Source organism: Gopherus evgoodei, chromosome 6, assembly GCF_007399415.2.
Source record: "Gopherus evgoodei ecotype Sinaloan lineage chromosome 6, rGopEvg1_v1.p, whole genome shotgun sequence".
Classification (NCBI taxonomy): Eukaryota; Metazoa; Chordata; order Testudines; family Testudinidae; genus Gopherus; species Gopherus evgoodei.
This window is the reverse complement of record NC_044327.1, coordinates 101,303,111-101,323,279: the sequence shown is the minus strand read 5'-3', so window position 1 is coordinate 101,323,279 and position 20,169 is coordinate 101,303,111. Positions and strand designations below refer to the sequence as shown.

The 20,169-nt window shown below is 45.3% G+C and overlaps 1 protein-coding gene across 1 annotated transcript in view; it reads left to right on the top strand.

Annotated features, from left to right (window-relative positions):
• DDX4 (DEAD-box helicase 4) overlaps positions 1 to 20,169 on the top strand; it is a 121,453-nt gene that overhangs the window by 67,033 nt on the left and 34,251 nt on the right. The window contains exons 10-11 of the mRNA XM_030567719.1: positions 12,593 to 12,640; positions 12,744 to 12,788. Coding sequence (XP_030423579.1) covers positions 12,593 to 12,640; positions 12,744 to 12,788 — 93 coding nt within the window. The remainder of the gene's footprint in view (positions 1 to 12,592; positions 12,641 to 12,743; positions 12,789 to 20,169) is intronic.

Sequence of the window (20,169 nt, the reverse complement as noted above, 5' to 3'; positions counted from 1 at the left end):
CAAAGATTGTGTGTATTAACTAGTAATTGAAAGGAAGGGGAGGGAGTCAGGAAGTTTGAGTCATGTATTCCTAGCTCTGATACTCATTTTCTTTGACAACTTGGGCAAATCATATGTCACTCCATGCCTCATTTTCCTCGTTTATAAATGGGATAATATCTATCTTGAGAGACTGAGATTTATTTTTATCATTTTTTGGGAAGTGCTTGTGAGCTCCTTAAATGCAGAAAAACGAAAATATTAAGATGCATTTGCTAGAATTTAGCAGAAGCATCTTAAAGTGACATTGTCAAGTTACATTTCACTGGTGTCTTAAATTTCCTTGTCCACTTTGTACCAAATAACTTTGTTAAAACTGAAACATTTTTAAAAAAGGTAAATTTACTTTTCACTCTTACTTATTTACTATTGCATTTTGCTCATCTTGGATAATGAAAATATAGTAGCCAGTTTGATTTCTAATCAGTCCATTTCTGTTTTAGGTTTTCAAACACTAGACCGATGTTTGCAATATGGCTGTAGTGTTTGGGGTGCAGGCAGGGCAAACTAGCTATTTAATAGATACTACGCTAAAAGTACAGGGTACTGGGTATATGCTTAATCTCTAGTCCTGGCTGTCATCTATCTTTTTCTTTCCATCAAACCATTAGGATTAGCCACTTTATGTAATTTAAAAAAGGTATGATTCTTAGTTCTCCAAATGTTGTTTAGTTCTGTCCATCAAGATTCCTTCACAATTTAACTTTTTAGCTAGTCACTAATCCCACTGACAAAGGAATATAGACTGCTTTCCAAACAGGCGTAGGATAGTTTTAGTATCCCAAGCGTACCAGATCACTTTGTCACTAGCAACTATGGAGCACTGTTTCATTTTTTGTTTTTAGAACTTGCTGGAATACCTTTATTTACCTTTTAAGAAAGAGATTTCTAATGGTTCTTGCTCATGTCCGTTCCAATGTAGGCATGTGTGCGTTGTGTGCACCATCGCCAGAACACTTTTTTTTTCCCCCTAGTGCTATCTGTCGGGTCAGCTCTTGGAGTGGCGCCTCCGTGGTGCGGTATATAGGCACCTACTAGCCCGTCCCCTCCTCAATTTCTTCTTTCCATCACTGGAACACTCCTCTCTCTTGCTCAGCAAGTGATCCCCGTAGTGGTAGTCTTCCTGTAAATAAAAGTGTAACTAGTTTGTTAGCATAAATATAATGATAGATAGTTGGTAAGCACCTGCCCAGGACTCGGGTCATGCCTCGGTCCCAGGGCTTCAAACTGTGTGCGGTGTGCAGCAAGCACATGCCAGTCAGTGGCCCTCATGAGCTGTTTAAAGTGCCTGGGAGATGGTCATATTCAGGGTAAGTGCCAGATCTGTAGGAACTTCAGTTGATCATCTTCCTTTTTTGGTCCTTGGTCTGAAGCTCCTACTTACGGAGGCAGCACTCAGTCCCATTTTAGAGCAGCAACCAGACCTGGTACCAAGCACCTTTTCTACCAGGAATGTGCAGGTATCTGTTTGGGACACCAGCATGGCTTGGGCTCCCCAATACCATCCTCCTGGCACTGGCATGCTTCTCAGGCGCTGACAACTTGGCACCGATCCCCATCACCAGTGCTGAAGAAGTGGTCAAAAAAGTCTGATCGGGGACGTTCCCCCTTGTGAGAAACTGCTGAGAGAGTGTGATCTGTGGCAGACCACTCTTCATTTGGAGGCAGCTCAACCGGCACCATTGAGTCTGGCACCAAGAGGCTCCTCACATAGGGTGAGCTAAGAAGTGGACACGACCCTGGCAGCACCCTTGACACTAGAGGCATATGAGGAGGCACAAAACCTTTTCACTCTCCAGGCACTGCTGTCCCCAAGCTGAGGGCTGCAGGGAATAAACCAGGTACCACTGCTTCCGGCCACAAAAGGGTAAGCACCAGCCCTGAGTAAGCCCACAATGATGACTGGACACTGCTGTCCATCCCGCTCATCATCGGGAGAGTTGGCACGGAGACCACACTCACCGCAGCGATGTGAGACCCCACCTAGACACCGGTCATACTCCTGGCACCTGTCATACTCCAGGCGCTGATCACAATCTCCATGCCGCTCTTTGCCATGGTATTGCTCGCTGTCTGCACCACTTGTTGTTGAGACACTTATCTACATCACGGCAAAGCTCCCCATGATAGCACCATTATTCATTGTAGCACTACTCTCCTCAGAGACACTGCTCGGCACCAGAGGTCACGGCACCACCCTGGTCATCTAGGGGTGGGTCCTCTGGCTCAGAATCGCAGGCAGAATTGTATGCCTCATGAGGAACTGGATCCAGAGTGGATCACAGATGCCCTGCAGGCAGGACCCAGGAACCTGTCCCAACAGGGTGGGGTCTGGCCAATGTCAGATGCCTCTTCAGTGGCTAGTGTAGACCCCTTGGCCGCAAGTGGTCCAGGTCTCCCACAGAGTGATGCTGTCTTTCGGCACCCTGAGAGGGGAGGGTTTCCGTTCTGAAAGAGGATCGGTCCCTGTGGAGAAAAGTGTACTCCACAGGTTGCCTTCATTTTAGAATTGCTAACCACCAGGCCCTGTTTAACTGTTATGATTTTAATTCCTGGTTGGCAGTCCAGAAGTTCAAAGAGCTCCTACTAGCAGACTCTAGGGAGGAATTTGGGACCTTGGCTGAAGAGGGCAGAGCAATAACCAAGGCGGCTCTAGATGCCATGGATGTGGCGGCCTGGGCAAGGGTTGTAGGTGTGGTAATGAGGAGGAGCTCCTGGCTACAGTCGTCGGGCCTCTCTCACGGGGTCCAACAAATGCTTCAGGGCCTCCCATTTGAGGGGCAGTCCTTGTTTTCAGAACAATCGACTCCTGGCTCCACAGCCTCAAGGATAACCTTATAATCATTGGGTCTCCCCTCCCCCTCCCAGAAACATTTTAAGCCGCAGCCTATGGGCAGGATTTTGGGCAAAGGAGGAATAGATGTTTCAGAAAGAGACAGAGCCCTCACTTCTCAACAGCCTCAACATCTGCACCCATGAGATAATCATCGGGCAGCAGACAAAACTTTTGAGGATGTGCCCAAGGACGATGCACAAGTTCATACTATCATAACCTTAGTCCCAGATTTGGACCTTAGCGTCCAAAATATGGGGGTTAGCATGAAAACCTCCAAGCTTAGTTGCCAGCTTGGACCTGGTACCTGCTGCCACCACCCAAAAAATTAGTGTTTTGGGGCACTCTGGTCCCTCTGAAAAACCTTCCCTGGGGACCCCAAGACCCAAATCCCTTGAGTCTCACAACAAAGGGAAATAATCCTTTTTCCCTTCCCCCCTCCAGGTGCTCCTGGAGAGATACACAGACACAAGCTCTGTGAATCCAACCAGAGGGACTTGCCCTCTCCGTTTCCAATCCTGGAACAAAAGCACTTTCCTCTTCACCCAGAGGAAATGCAAAATCAGGCTAGCAATCCAACACACAGATCTCCCCTTGATTTCTTCCTCCCACCAATTCCCTGGTGAGTACAGACTTAATTTCCCTGAAGTAAAGAAAACTCCAACAGGTCTTAAAAGAAAGCTTTATATAAAAAAGAAAAATACATACAAATGTTCTCTCTGTATAAGATGATACAACACAGGGCTAATTGCTTAAAAGAATATTGAATAAACAGCCTTATTCAAAAAGAATACAAATCAAAGCACTCCAGCACTTATATTCATGCAAATACCAAAGAAAAGAAACCATAGAACTTACTATCTGATCTCTTTGTCCTTACACTTAGAAACAGAAGATTAGAAAATAGAACTACTTCTCCAAAGCTCAGAGGAAGCAGGCAGACAGACAAAAGACTCAGACACACAATTCCCTCCACCCAAAGTTGAAAAAATCCGGTTTCCTGATTGGTTCTCTGGTCAGGTGTTTCAGGTGAAAGAGACATTAACCCTTAGCTATCTGTTTATGACACATACCCGTATGGTTTTGGACTGTTCATTCCAATTTTACTGGGCGTGGGCCAGCATTATGTCTGACGGATTGGTGCTCCTCAAAGTAGAAGTGGGATACACCTTGCAGTTTCTCCTCCCCTCCTTCCCACTCCCCACCCTCTTCATGTACCCTTCTCACAAAAATCTCCTGGCCCAAGAGGTGCAGTTATTCCTAAGGGCGGGAGCAGTACAGGAGGTTACCACAGTGGTAAGAGGCAAAGGGGTTTATTTCTGCTATTTCCTGATCCCAAAATCCAGCAGGGATCTCAGACCCTATCCTAGACCTCAGGAATCCCTCAACAAGTTCTTGAAGAAGCTGAAGTTCTGTATGGTCTCTCTGGCCGCAATTATTCCTTCTCTAGATCCAGGGGACTGGTATGCCGTCCTCGACTTGAAAGATGTATATTTTTATACAGCCGTCTTCCAGCGGTACAGAAGATACCTTGGGTTTGTAGAAAATCAGGAGTACTCTCAGTTCAAGGTTCTGTCCTTCGGCCTATTGGTGGCCTGGAGAGCCTTCACAAAATATATGGCAGTGGTGGCGGCCTTCCTCATAAGGAGAGGGGTGCAGGTCTACCCATAATTGGGCAACTGGTTGGTGAGAGGTCGATCCAGGGAGTTAGTGGAACAGCACGTGCAGATTGTACAGTCCACTTTCGAGAACCTGAGCACAAGTCCGTGCTCATGCCCATCTAGAGGATATCCTCGATGGAAACCAGGCAAGAGCCTTCTTGTCAAAAAGGTGCTTCAGGACCATCTCAACGCTCATTCAAGGCCTGCTAGCATGCCCCACCACCAGGGCAAGAAACTGCCGAAAACTCCTTGGGCATATGACCTCTTGCACCTATATAGTGCAGCATGCATGCCTTGGACTCTGCCCTCTACAGTTGTGGCTGGCATTGGTGTACATACCAGGGTGTCACCTGCTAGACAGTGTGCTTACTCTTCCCCAAGCGACACAAGATGCCCTTCAGTGGTGGCTAAATCAAGATATAGTATTTGCAGGGCCTGCACCGTCAATGGAACCGGTCACGGATGCTGAGGCATCCATGGGGAACCCACCTGGAGCCCCTTGGCACACAAGGTCTGTGAACACCAGAGGAGGTACACTTGCATATCAAAGTCCAGGAACTAAGGGCAGCACATCTTGCCTTCCAGGTGTTCTGCCGCAACCTCCAGGGCAAGTCTGTATCAGTCCTCGCAGACAACACCATGGCAATGTTCTATATAAACAAGCAAGGGACGGGAGCCTGATCATCTACCTTAAGCCTTGAGGCATTGAAACTTTGGGACTACTGCTTAGCCCACTCCATTCACCTGGAGGCTACTTATCTTCCGTGCTCACAGAAATTAGCTCTTAGTTCTTAGAGGGCTTGGAGAGCCTGTATCCACAGGTATGCCAAACTCTGCCCCCCGGGATCTCAACTTGGCCCTATCACAACTGACAGGGTCACCGTTAGAGCTGCTAGCAACATGTCCCTTCATTTATTTGTCCTGGAAGACCATCTTTCTGGTGGCTATCACCTCAAAGGGTCTTGGAGATCTGAGCCCTCATCTCCGAGCCGCCCTACATAGTCATCTTCAGGGACAAAGTGCAGTTGCGACTGCACTCCTCATTCCTTCCAAAAGTGGTCTCCCATTTCCACAACAGTCAGGACATCTTTCTCCGTCTTCTATTCTAAGCCCCATACGGCTAACCACGAACAGAAGCTGCACTCTTTGGATGTTAGAGGTGCTTTGCCTTTTTACATAGAAAGGACCAAACCCTTCCAAAATCCACCCAGTTATTTCTGTCTGTTGCAGAAAGGATGAAGGCCAGCCCGATCTCAGAGGTTTTACTCCTGGATGAAGTCCTGCATGAGCATGTGCTATGAATTGGGAAAAGTTCCTCCTCCATGTTTAACGGCACACTCCACACAGTCACAGGCCTCATCAGTGGCATTCATGGTCCATGTTCCAATTGTAGACATCTGCCGGGTGGCCACCTGGTCATCTAGCCATACGGTTACGGCACACTACACCCTTACTCAGCAGGCAAAGAATGATGCAACCTTCAGTGCAACAGTCCTCCAGTCCGTATCTCTCAAACTCTGACCCCACTACCTGAGTGTTTGCTTGGGAGTCCCCTGTATTGGAATGGACATGGGCACACACTCGAAGAAAAAATGATTACTAACATTTCTGTAACTGTTGTTCTTTTAGATGTTTGCTTATGTCCATTCCACAGCCCACCTTCCTGCCTTTCAGTTCCTTCTTGCTGGCAACTCTGACAGAGGAGGGGGCGGGCCGACAGTGCTTATATACTGCGCCATGGAGGTGCCACTCCAGGAGGCACCAGAGCCCCAAGATACTGAGTAGGGGGGAAGTCTTCCAGCAATGGGAAACGTAACGTGTGCACACCTATATTGGAATGGACATGAGCAACATATGTTGAACAGTTAGGAAAGGTTAGTAACCGTTTTTTATGGCTTGTGTATATATAAAAGCTTTTTCTACAAATTCTAAATTTGTGCCAAGCTGGACATTATACTCTCCGTTTTAAAAATGTTCAATTGAAAAAATATGGACTTGTGGATGGATCAGAGTATTCTGTTTTATTAATCTGTATCTGAAATTTCACTTCGATTGTGATGGTTTTCTTTGGAGGAGCCCAGAGTTTTACAGTAAGCAACATAAATGTTCTAGTAGATAAGTTTTTGAGCTCCTCACCCTCGAGACCATAAGACAAAAGCAGACTATTACCTACATTCTTAGAATTTTTAGGTTAATAGCTGCCTTGAGCAGGGTGGATTAGATTTAATCATGGTTTTCTACATAAAAGTGATTCTTGTTGATTGTTATAACCTTAATACATATTCTTCACAACTCAGAGATAGACGTAGGTTTCATTGTTAGAAGGTACACACGATACATTTTTAAACAGTGATTTGTTTTGAGAACTTTTCAGATCAGTTTTACAGCTATATCAGAAAATGAATGATTGTTTTGGTTATTTCATTTATCCAAGGTAATTTGAAGCAGATATTTATGAAGTCATTGAGAGGTGAACTATCTCCAGTTCAACAGGTTAATCATTAACATTTTGAAGGATTTTCTTGTCATGCTGTATTAAGAGAACATCACCAGACAGACATTTAAATTGTTTTATTTAAAATTAACTGAAACAACAACATTAAGTATTCTGGATTTTTTTCTTCATCAGAAAACATAATATTTTAACAAAACAAGCATATGTCCCTCACTTCTCACATTTATGTCCAGACTTCTTCTCCTTGTCCAGATCTGTTCCACCCCCAACAATCTTCTATTCAATGAACTTTTTGAAACTTTGCACTTTTAGAGAGTATGTCTACACTACGGGATTATTCCGATTTTACAGAAACCGTTCTTTTAAAACACTTTGTATAAAGTCGAGTGCACGCATCCACACTAAGCACATTATTTCGGTGGTGTGCGTCCATGTACTGAGGCTAGTGTTGATTTCTGGAGCGTTACACTGTGGGTAGCTATCCCATAGTTCCCACAGTCTCCCCTGCCCATTGGAATGCTGGATTAAGATCCCAGTGCCTGATGGGGCAAAAAACATTGCCGCTGGTGCTTCTGGGTACAGCCTCACCCCTCCCTCCATAAAAGCAGCAACAGCCAACCGTTTCACGCCTTTTTTCCTGGGTGAACTGTGCAGACACCATTCCACGGCAAGCATGGACCCTCCTGAGCTCAAAACAGCAATCATGGACGTTTTAAACACCTCGCGCGTTCTCGTGCAGTCAATGCTGAACCGGGACCTGCAAAGCCACAGCAAAGTGGCAACGAGAGTGATGAGGACATGGACACAGAATTCCCTCAAACTGCGGGCCACGGCATGTTGGAGATCCTGCTGGTAATGGGGCAGGTTCTAGCCATTGAATGCCGATTTTTGGGCCCGGGAAACAAGCACAGACTGGTTGGACCACATAGTGTTGTGAGTGTGGGACGATTCCCAGTGGCTGCGAAACTTTTGCATGCGTAAAGGCACTTTCATGGAACTTTGTGACTTGCTTTCCCCTGCCCTGAAACGCCAGAATACCAAGATGAGAGCAGCCCTCACAGTTGAGAAGCGAGTGGCGATAGCCCTCTGAAAGCTTGCAACGCCAGACAGCTACCGGTCAGTCGGGAATCAATTTGGAGTGGGAAAATCTACTGTGGAGGCTGCTGTGATGGAAGTAGCCAAAGCAATCATTAAGCTGGTGCTACGAAAGGTTGTGACTCTGGGAAATATGCAGGTCATAGTGGATGGTTTTGCTGCAATGGGATTCCCTAACTGTGGTGGGGCGACAGATGGAACCCATATCCTTATCTTGGCACCAGGGCACCCAGTACATAAACCGCACGGGGTACTTTTCAATGGTGCTGCAAGCACAAAGGACGTTTCACCAACATACACATGGGATGGCCAGGAAGGGTTCATGACACTCGCGTCTTCAAGAACACCACTCTGTTTAAACGGCTGCAGCAAGGGAATTACTTCCCAGACCAGAAATTAACAGTTGGGGACGTTGAAATGCCTGTAGTTATCCTGGGGGACACAGTCTACCCCTTGGTGCCATGGATCATGAAACCATACACAGGCAGCCTGGACAGTAGTCAGGAGTTGTTCAACTACAGGCTGAGCAAGTGCGGAATGATGGTAGAATATGCATTTGGCCGTTTAAAGGTGCGCTGGCACACATTACTGACTCGCCGAGACCTCAGCCAAACCAATTTCCCTTTTGTTATTGCTGCTTGCTGTATGCTCCACAATCTCTGTGAGAGGAAGGGGGAGACCTTTATGGTGGGGTGGGAGGCTGAGGCAAATCACCTCGCCGCTCATTACGCGCAGCCAGACACCAGGGCGATTAGAAGAGCATACCAGGAAGAGGTGCGCATCAGAGAAGCTTTGAAAACCAGTTTCATCACGGGCCAGGGTATGGTGTGACTGCTGTATTTTGTTTCTCCTTGATGAACCTCCCCCCCTTCCTGCGATTGACTCATTCCCTGTAAGCCACCCACCCTCCCTCTTCGATTACCGCTTGCTTCCTAAGGAAATAGTCAGTCTCGTTTAAAAATCATGTATTCTTTTTTAATTAATTATAAAAAGAGGGAGAGAACTGACAAGGTAGCCCGAGTGGGGTTTGAGCGGAGGATAGGGAAGGAAAAGGCCACTAAAAATAATGACAGCCTTTTGGTTGGGTTGTCCACTGGGGTGGAATGGGCAAGTGCATGGAGCCTCCCCCCATGCGTTCTTAGTCGTCTGGTGGGTGAAGAGGCTAAGGAACATGGTGAGGGGGCAGGATGGTTATACAGAGGCTGCAGTGCACTCTGATCCTGCTGCCGTTCCTGAAGCTCCACCAGATGCCAGAGCATGTCCGTTTGATCACGCAGCAGTCCCAGAGTTGCATCCCAACACCTCAGATCTTCCTGCCGCCGCCTCTCATCTCGAGCGTCTCTCCTCTCCTCACCTCACAGTCGCTGGCATCTTTCCTGCACTTTGCTACCACGTCCTTCCACTCATTCAGATGAGCTCTTTCATTGCGGATCACTTCCATGATTTCTGAGAACATTTCTTCTCTCGTCTTTTTTTTCCGCCGCCTTATCTGAGATAGCCTTCAAGACGGAGGAGGGAGACTTGAAAAATTTGCAGTTGCAGGAGGGAGGGAAAAAGAGAAGTATTTAAAAAGATACCTTTTATAGAACAATAGTTATCCTCTTTCACGGTCAACAACACTATTCACCTTACATAGCAAATGTGATCTCACTACAAGGTCGCATTTTGCATCTTAATATTGAGTGCCTGCGGCTTTGGTGTTAGAGATCACAGACGCAGGTCTGGGCAGCAGAATTCAGCTTGCATGTCAAGCCATTGTCTTTCAGCTTCTACAACCTTCATATATGCAGCGTCCTCCTTTCCCAAATAGCAAGAAAAGCTCGTTGAGTGCTGCTGCTTTCCTGTTAACATGCAGCACCAGAACCGCCCCCTTACAATACTCTGGGATAATTGCTTTATCTCTCTCCGCACCGGGTGGCTGGTATCATGGAAGATTGCTGCTAGCCACCCTCTCCCTCACCGCGTGGCTGGTAGCAGGGAAGTTCCCAGCTAGCCAAATGCAAAAAAGCTCAGCGCCAATCTGCCCCTCCCCCGTCCCCCTGCTTGGCTAAATGCAGGGAAGGATTTCTTTTAAGCCACAGGCAAACAGCCCAACCATCTCTGTCCCCTTAATTAAATTCCCATATTTCAACCAGGTTACCATGAACGATATCACTTTCCTGAGATTAACACAGCGAGATAAAGAACGGATGTTGCTTGAATGCCAGCAAACACCGAGATCATATGCAGCTAGGCTTTGTCAAGCAATGATACTAGATTACTTGCTACATGCATGGCGTGGTCAAGTGTCCTAGCATGGAGGACGGAATAAGGCTGCCCTGCCCAGAAACCTTCTGCAAAGGCTTTTGGCGTACCTCCAGGAGAGCCTCATGGAGATGTCCCTGGAGGATTTCCGCTCCATCCCCAGACATGTTAAGACTTTTCCAGTAACTGTACTGGCCGCAAATGCATCCCAAGTCCTCAAGGCAAATTAATTATTAAAAACGTTTGCTTTTAAACCATGTTTTATATTTACAAAGGTACATTCACCAGAGGTCCCTTCCATGGCTTCATTGTCTGGAATAGTGGCTTGGGAAGGCTGGGAGGGTACTTCTGTCAGGCTGAGAAAAAGCTCCTGGCTGTTGGGGAGAATGGAGTGCTGTGTGCTCTCTGCAAGCTCGTCCTCCTCTTCCTCCTCCTCATCTTCCCCGTCCGCAGAATCCTCAGGCAAGGCTAAGATTACTCCCACCTCGGAATCCACGGACAGGGGTGGGGCAGTGGTGGCGGACCCCCCCCTAGAATTGCATGCAGTTCAGCATAGAAGTGACATGTTTGCGGCCCTGCCTTGGACCTTCCGTTTGCTTCTTTGGTTTTCTGGTAGGCTTGTCTGAGCTCCTTAACTTTCACACGGCCCTGTGCGGAGTCCCTGGTGTGGCCTCTCTGCATCATGGCCTTGGAAATTTTTTCAAATTTTTTTTCATTTCGTCTTTTGGAACGGAGTTCTGTTAGCACAGAATCCTCTTCCCATATAGCGATCAGATCCAGTACCTCCCATGTGGTCCATGCTGGAGCTCTTTTTCGATTCTCAGACTGTATAGTCACCTGTGCTAATCAGCTCTCCACACTGGGCAAACGGAAATGAAATTCAAAAGTTCGCGGGGCTTTTCCTGTCTACCTGGCCAATGCATCCAACTCCAGATTGCTGTCCAGAGTGGTCACAATGGGGCACTGTGGGATAGCTCCCGGAGGCCAATACCGTTGATTTGCGGCCACACTAACCCTATTCTGAAATGGCAATACCGATTTGAGTGCTACTCCTCTCGTCGGGGGGAGTACAGATATTAATATTAAGAGCTCTTTATATCGATATAAAGGGCTTCATTGTGTGGACAGGTGCAGGGTTAATTCGGTTTAACACTGCTAAATTCGGTATAAACCCGTAGTGTAGACCGAGAGAGGTAAGGGAGTGATTGTGTGTACACAAATTTGCAGAGGGACAATAGAGTTAAGGTCTGTTTCTCACCTCTCTATATATTATTTATTTAAAAACATTTTTGCTGTTAACAAGCATGTTACCTTTGGAGACGCAAATTCACAGTTTGAGAACTGCAAAACTAAGCATCCCTGATGGTATCTTGTAGACTAGCGCCGAGTCCTATTGGATAGATAGAAAGATTAACCTTAAATCTATACAGAAGCCTGTGGAACGCAATAAGATTGGGTCCCTAATCCATGAACTATTGGAACTCATTTACAAAACTGTTCTTAAACATTACATTAATATATTGTTTTATACTATAGAATTTGAATTTATAATTCCTATTACATTATAGCTCAAAGATAGTTTTAATTAAGATCCATGAGGAGCTATCTTTAGAAAGGTTTTTTTTCTCTCAAAGCATTTTATCAAGAATATCCAATTTAAATAAAAAGTCAGGGTTTTTAAAAAAAAATCATTGATTTTTATCCACCCTGGCCTTGAGGTATCCAAAGATAGATTTTTCCTTTCTGTGGTTTGTTTCCCCATACTGGACTATGTGGGTGATTCCTCACCTCTGGTCAAAGGATCAACATCTGGTCTCTTTTCTGACCATACTAGCAAACTATCATTTATGCCCTCATGTTGCTTCTTGATTACTGCATCCATCTCTCCTCTGGTCATCATCACTGCAACATTGTTCCTTCAGGTCTGATCAGACTGCTGCTGCCAGAATCCTTTTTCTCAACTCAGTGCTTTGGTCAGGTCACTCTCCCTTATGCACTGTTTTAAAGTTTTGGTCCTTGTCATCAGTAGCTTAACTCACCTTACTTTCCTGATCCCTTAGCTCACTGTGTTTACTCTGCCAACTGTCCAGCCCTATCACCCATTTATTTACTTCTACAAGGACCTAAGAATCTTCCATGCTATCCCTCGTGCATGTTTGTCTGTTGTGACTGTACTTTTAATTTTTGAAAAGCAGTAGAGCCTGAGAGAAGTGTTCGTTTATTTTGGAAATCAAAATAAAATAAATGTGACACACATTTTAACAGGAGGATACAGAGGTTACAACGAAGAAGTAATTGCAGGTTCAGGAAGAAGTAAGTAGATTCGCGATAAGGTAGCTTGTCAAGAATTCGGTATTTTTTTTTATTGCCTGACTTTTCTATTTCTTTTTCCTAATCAATTTCTTTTCCACTTAAGGTTTCTGTAAATCACACGGCAAAACAGAAAATGGTGATAATCAAGGTAAATTAAGGAATTAATTGGGATACATGTATGTAGGGTTACTTATAAGGCAAGAAGATGCAACTTGTAAAGTTTGATTCTGATTTAGATTTCATTAATCTATAAATATAATTGAGTGACAGTGAACGGTACTAAGCAAATAATATAAAAACATACTGTAAATGCCTCAACGTACACGGAGTGCCCATCTTGGAATTTATAATCTAAGGCAATCCACAGACTGTTTTTTTGTTTTTTTAACTTTTCAAAACATTTCAGTTGCACAGAGTACCTACCGTGTGACCAGAATTTGGAATTGTCACATTGGTGCAAAGTTCTTGTGACATTTTTTAAGTATTATTTCTCTAGTTGTTAGATTAATAGGATTCACTTAAGTGTATTGAATTTACTTGAAAGACAGAAGGTAGGAAAGTTGCTGTACAGGATAGGTAAAGGTATTCCAGGCTTAAAAGACATTATTGAGAAAGGCAGACTCAAAGATGAGCATAGGAGTGATGCAAGATTTGGTAACGTGCGATCCAGCAGGTCCATGTGTCCTGGAAAGAGATCTAGGACACATGTGGTGCTTGTTGCAACCTGTAATAAAATCAGACTTGCCCATAAAGAGTTCTCCAACTATTCAAGGAAGACACATGATCCTTGCTGGAGATTCTACTCAGAAGAAAAGAGTAGAACATTCTGCAAGCTACAGACAGACAAGTGGACAATGTGCTGCTTTCCTGAAACCAAGACGAAAGACATCGCTCTTAAATTGGGTAGGCTTCTGAAGTTGACGGGCAAGGATCCACTGGTGCTGGGTCACATTGGCACAAATGACACTTCATCACAGGATATTTTAGAGATAGTAGATGATTTCAGGGAACTCTGAAGCATGCTGAAGAAAGAAGTCTAAGGCATCTTCTCTGAGATCCTTCCTGTCCCATGATCAAAGGAAGACACAAGGCTGAAGTTCTTCTTGATTAGCCCCCCTAGGGCTGCATTTCAGGTGCACATGTGCCTCTTGATCCCCCAATAGGAGATTTCTAGCTAGCAGTTATCATTTGGCTCATGCACAGTCCCTATGCTTTCACTCTTCTGATTTTAAGGTTGCGTCCTTTAATCCACCTTCCTTCCTTTAGGGAACGTCTTGTCCATTTCCATCAGGCTTGGGAGCAGATCACCTCAGACGAATGTCTTGAAGGTCATAATATTAGGTTACATCATTCAGTATCTGCCACTCTGTCCCTTTCATCCCTTTCTCCGTCCCTCTTCAGGGACTCCTCTCACGAGCTTCCCTTTAAAGGAGCAGAGAGTTCTACTCAGAATAATTCCTAGTACAAAAAAAGGATGGCTTTTGCATGCAGATCTTCGAGCTAAGACTGAACAAAATTGTGAAGCCTCAAGAGTTCAGAACGGTGCCTCTGGCAATTAATTCCTTCTCTGGAGGAAGGGGATTTGTTTCAATTATTAATATTTGAAATTATTAATATGGGAAAATACCAAGCACTAACTTAACCATAAATTCATTTATTAAATCTCAAGGTATACAATTGCTCATAACATGCCTAAAAAGCCCAAATAATAAGCAATTTACTACATTCAAATAATAACAAAACATAAGTATTTGATCAATATACTTACAAATGGGCTAAACACGGGGTACTTAGACCCATATTGATCAGCTCCAATGTGGTCAGGCAGGTACAGTAACTCCTTACTGTCCCTGCCTGCAGGTATATGGGATCTTGGGGAGCAATTACCACACAGGTGGGGTGCAAAATAAACTTTATTAAGGAGATGCAAAAACAGAGAAAATGTAATAGTGAGGGGTATGGGGTTTGTTAAGGTAGGCAATTGGGGAGGGAGTTCTTTTAGTATAGTATAGGGGGTTTCAATAGTGGGGTACAATACAGTGGGGTACAATACAGTTGGTAACCAACTAACACTGAAGTATAAATGTAACAGGTAGCTAACAATTTCTAGGTAAAGGGTGTGTCACAGCAGCATATAACCAACTAACAGTTATGGGTAAAATGTGTTAAATAACCAACAACTCTAGGTAAAAATGTGTCACAGTGGTGTAAATATAAAATGTGAGGTGTGTGAGAGAGAAAAAGGGTAACCAATGGGGTTTTATGCTAGACTTCAGTAATACAATTGAGGTTTGGCAGCAGTAGGAGCGGGGTGAACACGTGGGGGAAGGGATTAAAAGAGAGAGAGAGAGAGAGAGAGAGAGGCAGTGGTAGAGGAATGAGGTTAGGGGATGGGGGAAGAGGAGCACGTGGTGGAGCAGAAACCAAAGATAGAGGCGCTACAGAGGGGGATTTAAACTCAGGGAGACACAGAGAGCAGACAGGCTGCAAGTTTAAACAGCAGAGAGACTGCAATAAGTGACTGGGGAACTCGGGGGGGGGGAATTGGGGCAGTGGGAAGACAAATTTAAATAGTAAAAACCTTATCTATCCCCTAACTTAATCAAACTTATATAAAATGACAAGCAGCTACAGAATACAACCAGGCAATGATTTTCTAAACTTATCTTAACCAACAATTAGGCAACACAACAAATATCACAGAAACTTACAAGCTCTACAATCTTAACAAACTATGACTTATTAAAAAAAAACAAGACCTATGGTGCACCTTATGCTATGGGGAGGTTACAGAGGGCAGAGTGGTATGTATCCAGGACCCAGCTCCAAAGGAAGCCAAGGGATGGTAGCTACAGCGGTGGATACAGCTGAAAGCAGAGAGCCCCAAGGCAAAGCCCACAGGAGCAGAGCTTAGCCAGTGGCAAAGAGCCCTGTAGTTTAAGAGAGGTTTTAAGACACAGACCAAGGTTTAGCTTGAGTCTGTGTGCTGGGGAAACAGAGCCAGCAGCTAAAATAATAGAAAGTTAGAAAGTTTTACAGAGGGATTCTTACCAGTCCCCAAGGCAGCAGCAAAGGCAGAAGCAGCAGCAACATCAGAAGAGGCAAGGAGGGTTCGGTACAGTCTCAATAATCAGGAGATCTCTCAGGTAGCAATTCGTTTTTCGTGGGGGGGGGGTTTAAAAACGGGGGTACGCTCAAAAATAAAACGAGAGCGGAGAAAGGACCCCCCAGAACCCCTGGCTGATCAGACCAGGCAGCAATGCAGGAACCTTTCTGAGGTGTGTTTCAAAAATGTCTGGTTTTAAAGGCAAACTTGGGCAGTTTCCCACCAGTAATCATGATAGGCTCCCTCTGTCACAGGGGAGGGGGCACAGGGGAAAAACTGAAGGTAAGCCCAGAGACATGCCTGGACATAGTCCTGTGCAATAGGTGACTCAAGAGCACATGAGACTATGACTCATGCCCAGGATCTTAAAACCACAATAGGCCTTGCAGCTCTGGACATTGCCTACCCTACACCAAGCCCAGGTTCAACGAGGTGATAACAGGACTAACCCTTTGAAAAGGGCAGTGGTCCCATTTAGCATGCAGCACAAGTGGCCATCCCTTTGAGAAGGGCAATGGCTCTTGTTAAACAACTTAAGGGGCCCTCCCTTTGAGAAGGGCAGTGGCCCTGGTAAACAACTTAACAGCCAGGGAAGGGCGGCCACAGGAGAACAGAAAACAAAATGGAGTCTGGGGAAACAAAATGGAATAGGGGAATAGCTGTAACTGACACTTACTTAACGTTGTATGTTATGTATGTTATGTTCCTGAAAAATGCAACTTTAAACAAAATGATGTTAAGCTAATCCAATTTCCCCATAAGAATTAATGTAAATAGGGGGGTTAGGTTCCAGGGAAATGATTTTGCCAGACAAAAGGCATTATATAGTTTTAAAGCAATTTTAAACAAGCAATTTAATACAAATATTAAACAGGGTGGCAGTCCCCCTATCAGCTCCCTTACACTCCTCCTCCAGCACCTCCCGACCACTGGTGTACCCCGCAGATCAGCATTTTTCCCCCTGCCTCCTGCCCGTGGTGTTCAGGAGGCTGGAGGGAGGAGCGAGGACGTGGCTCATGTCTTCCTCCCAGCCTCCTGAATGCCGCAAACCACCTGATTGCCGTGGGGGGCGCTGCGTGCTGCGTCCTCACTCCTCCCCCCCAGCCTCCTGAATGCCACAAGACAGCTGATTGCCGCGGGTGGGAGGCAAGGGGAACAGGGGGAAGGTGTTGATCCATGGGGTCCGGTGGGCATGAGGCACGGGAGCGGGGGGTGGCATGGGGAGATGATCGGGGGGGGGAGTAAAAGTGACGTTATAGGAGAGTTTTGCACAACTTTAAACGAGCATGTTCTGTAATGGAGCAGGGACGTAATACCGAAACAATGTTAAGTGAGAGGACGTTAAGTGGGGAGTTACTGTGTTAGCAATGAACTCTTTAAGAATTTGCTTTTTATACCCTTTAACAAACAAGTGATGTCACTGCTGTGACAAAGTTCCTCCTCTACCTTGGTGGGTCCTGCGCTCACTTCAGAGATCTTCCTCTCTGGTGGAACCCACAGTCTGGGTTAACTCCTCTTGTGTCTGATCAGGAGGAGTTAGGAGGTTTGGGGGGAACCTGGGCCCACCCTCTACTCTGGGTTTCAGCCCAGGGCCCTGTGGATTGCAGCCATCTAGAGTGCATCCTGTAACAGCTGCATGACAGCTACAACTCCCTGGGCTACTTCCCCATGGCCTCCTCCAAACACCTTCTTTATCCTCCCCACAGGACCTTCCTCCTGGTGTCTGATAATGCTTGTACTCCTCAGTCCCCCAGCAGCACACCCTCTCACTCTCAGCTCCTTGCGCCTCTTGCTCCCAGCTCCTCACATGCGTGCCACAAACTGAAGTGAGCTCCTTTTTAAACCCAGGTGCCCTGATTATCCTGCCTTGATTGGCTGCAGGTGTTCTAATCAGCCTGTCTGCCTGAATTGATTCTAGCAGGTTCCTGATTACTCTAGTGCAGCCCCTGCTGTGGTCACTCAGGGAACAGAAAACTATTCAGCCAGTGACCAGTATATTTGCCCTCTACCAGATTCCTGTACCCCACTGGTCTGGGTCTGTCACACTGCCAATTACTGATTTTAGTTAAAAACCAGTTGGAGACAGTTCACCCTTATTTCCAGTCTTAATCTAGACAAGTTTTACAATTGCCTTGCCTTTCCTCCCCTCCTCCTGGCTGTCCAACAGTTTTCCCATTGCACTTGGCTTCATATAAGCTTTAATATTGGAGTGTGGGGTGGAAAGAGTTGTGTTGACTCATTTTAAGATAGATTCTCTTTATTTGATTTAAAACCATCTGCAGTTGCCTCTGTCAGTCAGAGGCCTTCCCCTCTCCCCCCCCCCCAGAAACTTATCGTTATCTCATGAGTTATTCTTTGAACCAGACATCCTTCCTACTTTACTCCTTCTGGCCTTATCGCTTTTTATTTTCAAGGCCTTTCTTCTACTTGCTAGTCAGAGCATTTCTTTACAATACATATATATGTTGGCTATGGAAACTTAAAATAACTTTAAATTTTATATTTATCCTCAGGGTGGATTTGATTTAAATCACTAGTCAGGAAGATGCTATTTAATCCATGCATTTCTACATAAAAGCGCATTCTTGTTGGTTGTTACAACCTTAATACATATTCTTCACAACTCAGAGATGTAGGTTTTCATTTTTAGAAGATACACATGTGTTTTTACACAGGTGATTTATTTTTAAGACTTTTCAAATTAGTTTACAGCTATATCAGAAAATGAATGATTGTTTGGTTATTTAATTTACCCAAGTTATTTGAAGCAGATACTTATGAAGTCATTGGGAGGTAAACTATCACCAACTCAACAGGTTAATCATTAATATTCGGAGGATTTTCTTGCCGTGCTGCATTAGGAGGAGAACATCACCAGACAGACATTTAAATTGTTTTATTTAACTAAAACAACAGCGTTATGTATTCTGGATATTTTTCTTCAACAGCAAGCATATAATAATTTAACAAAACAGGCATATGAATTTTTGAATGTAGTTAGAGCAGCAAAGAATCCTGTGGCACCTTATAGACTAACAGACATTTTGGAGCGTGAGCTTTCGTGGGTGAATACCCACTTCGTCAGATGCATGTAGTGGAAATTTCATGCTCCATGCTCATGCTCCAAAACGTCTGTTAGCCTATAAGGTTCCACAGGATTCTTTGCTGCTTTTACAGATCCAGACTAACACGGCTACCCCTCTGATACTTGAATGTAGTTAAACATTCAAGTTTTTTTAAATCAGGTTTTTGTTAAAATTGTTAACTAAAATAGTTAAATGGCTTTTTAATTATTATTATTATTATTATTAATAAATATAAATCGACTATGTCAGCCAGGTCAACATAGAAACTTAAAATATTGGCTTCTGGAGCTAACTCCTCACCTTCATTTTCCTGTTTGTTCGTAAACTGGAAAAGAAAAAGAAACTTTCCTGCTTTTTCAGGTCCCAAACAATTTCTCAATTTGGAATGAATTAGTCCAAAGAGAGAGAAATATTCTTTCTACACTGGCAGAAAAAGTTACTCCTGTTAAAAGTGAGATTATCACTTCAACAGTCTCTGAATCCAAGTGCTTAAGCAGCTTCCACCAGTTCACTGGTGTGACTTTCTTTAAAACATCATCAGCAAACATGTATTTCTTGAATGGTTCACACACCGTTCTCCTCCCCCGATGGATAAGTAAAAATGGAAATTTTTTATAACCAGTTCATAAGCTGACCCTGTAATTCAGGGTTCAGAAAACTTTGGCTCCCGGGCCATCAGGATGAGCTGCTGGTAGGTAGAGATGGTTTGTTTACCTCAGCGTCTGCAGGCACGGAGGTAAACCTAAGTAAACCAAGTGTCCCAGCGTGCCAGCTGCTTACCCTGACAGGGTGGGACAGCAACTGGTGGGGAAATTTTGGGGGAGGGGGGAAAGAAGAAGCTGGGGGTTAGGAGAGTAACCGCTGTGATCACCCCATCCCTAGCCTGGGAACCTCACACTCTCCCCATCCCATCCCTTCCCTCCTTATCTGGGGAGGACCAAGGGAGGATGGCTCTGACCTGGCTGGAGCTGCTCTGGCAGGCTGGGCAGCACGGCTGCCGCATGTTCCAGCGGGCTAAGCTGGGTGGCATGGATGCAGCATGTTCCAGTGGGCCGGGTGATGCGGCCAGAGCCTGCTCTCGGGGGCGGGGCCGAGCGGCACTGCTGCAGCCTGCCAGCCCTGGAGCTGCAGCTGCTTTGGAGGCTGGGAGGAGAGCAGCGTGGCTGGAAGCAGAGAGACTCTGGCCCCACCTCTTCCCTTCTGGCTGTGCTGCCTCTCTTTCCTCCCTCTGTTGGGGAGAGGGGCTGTGTCCCACCTCTCCCTTTCTATACCCGTTCATAAACCGACACTCTTCTCTGGTAGCTTCCCTCTTACTAAAAAAATTTGGCTTAGAATCA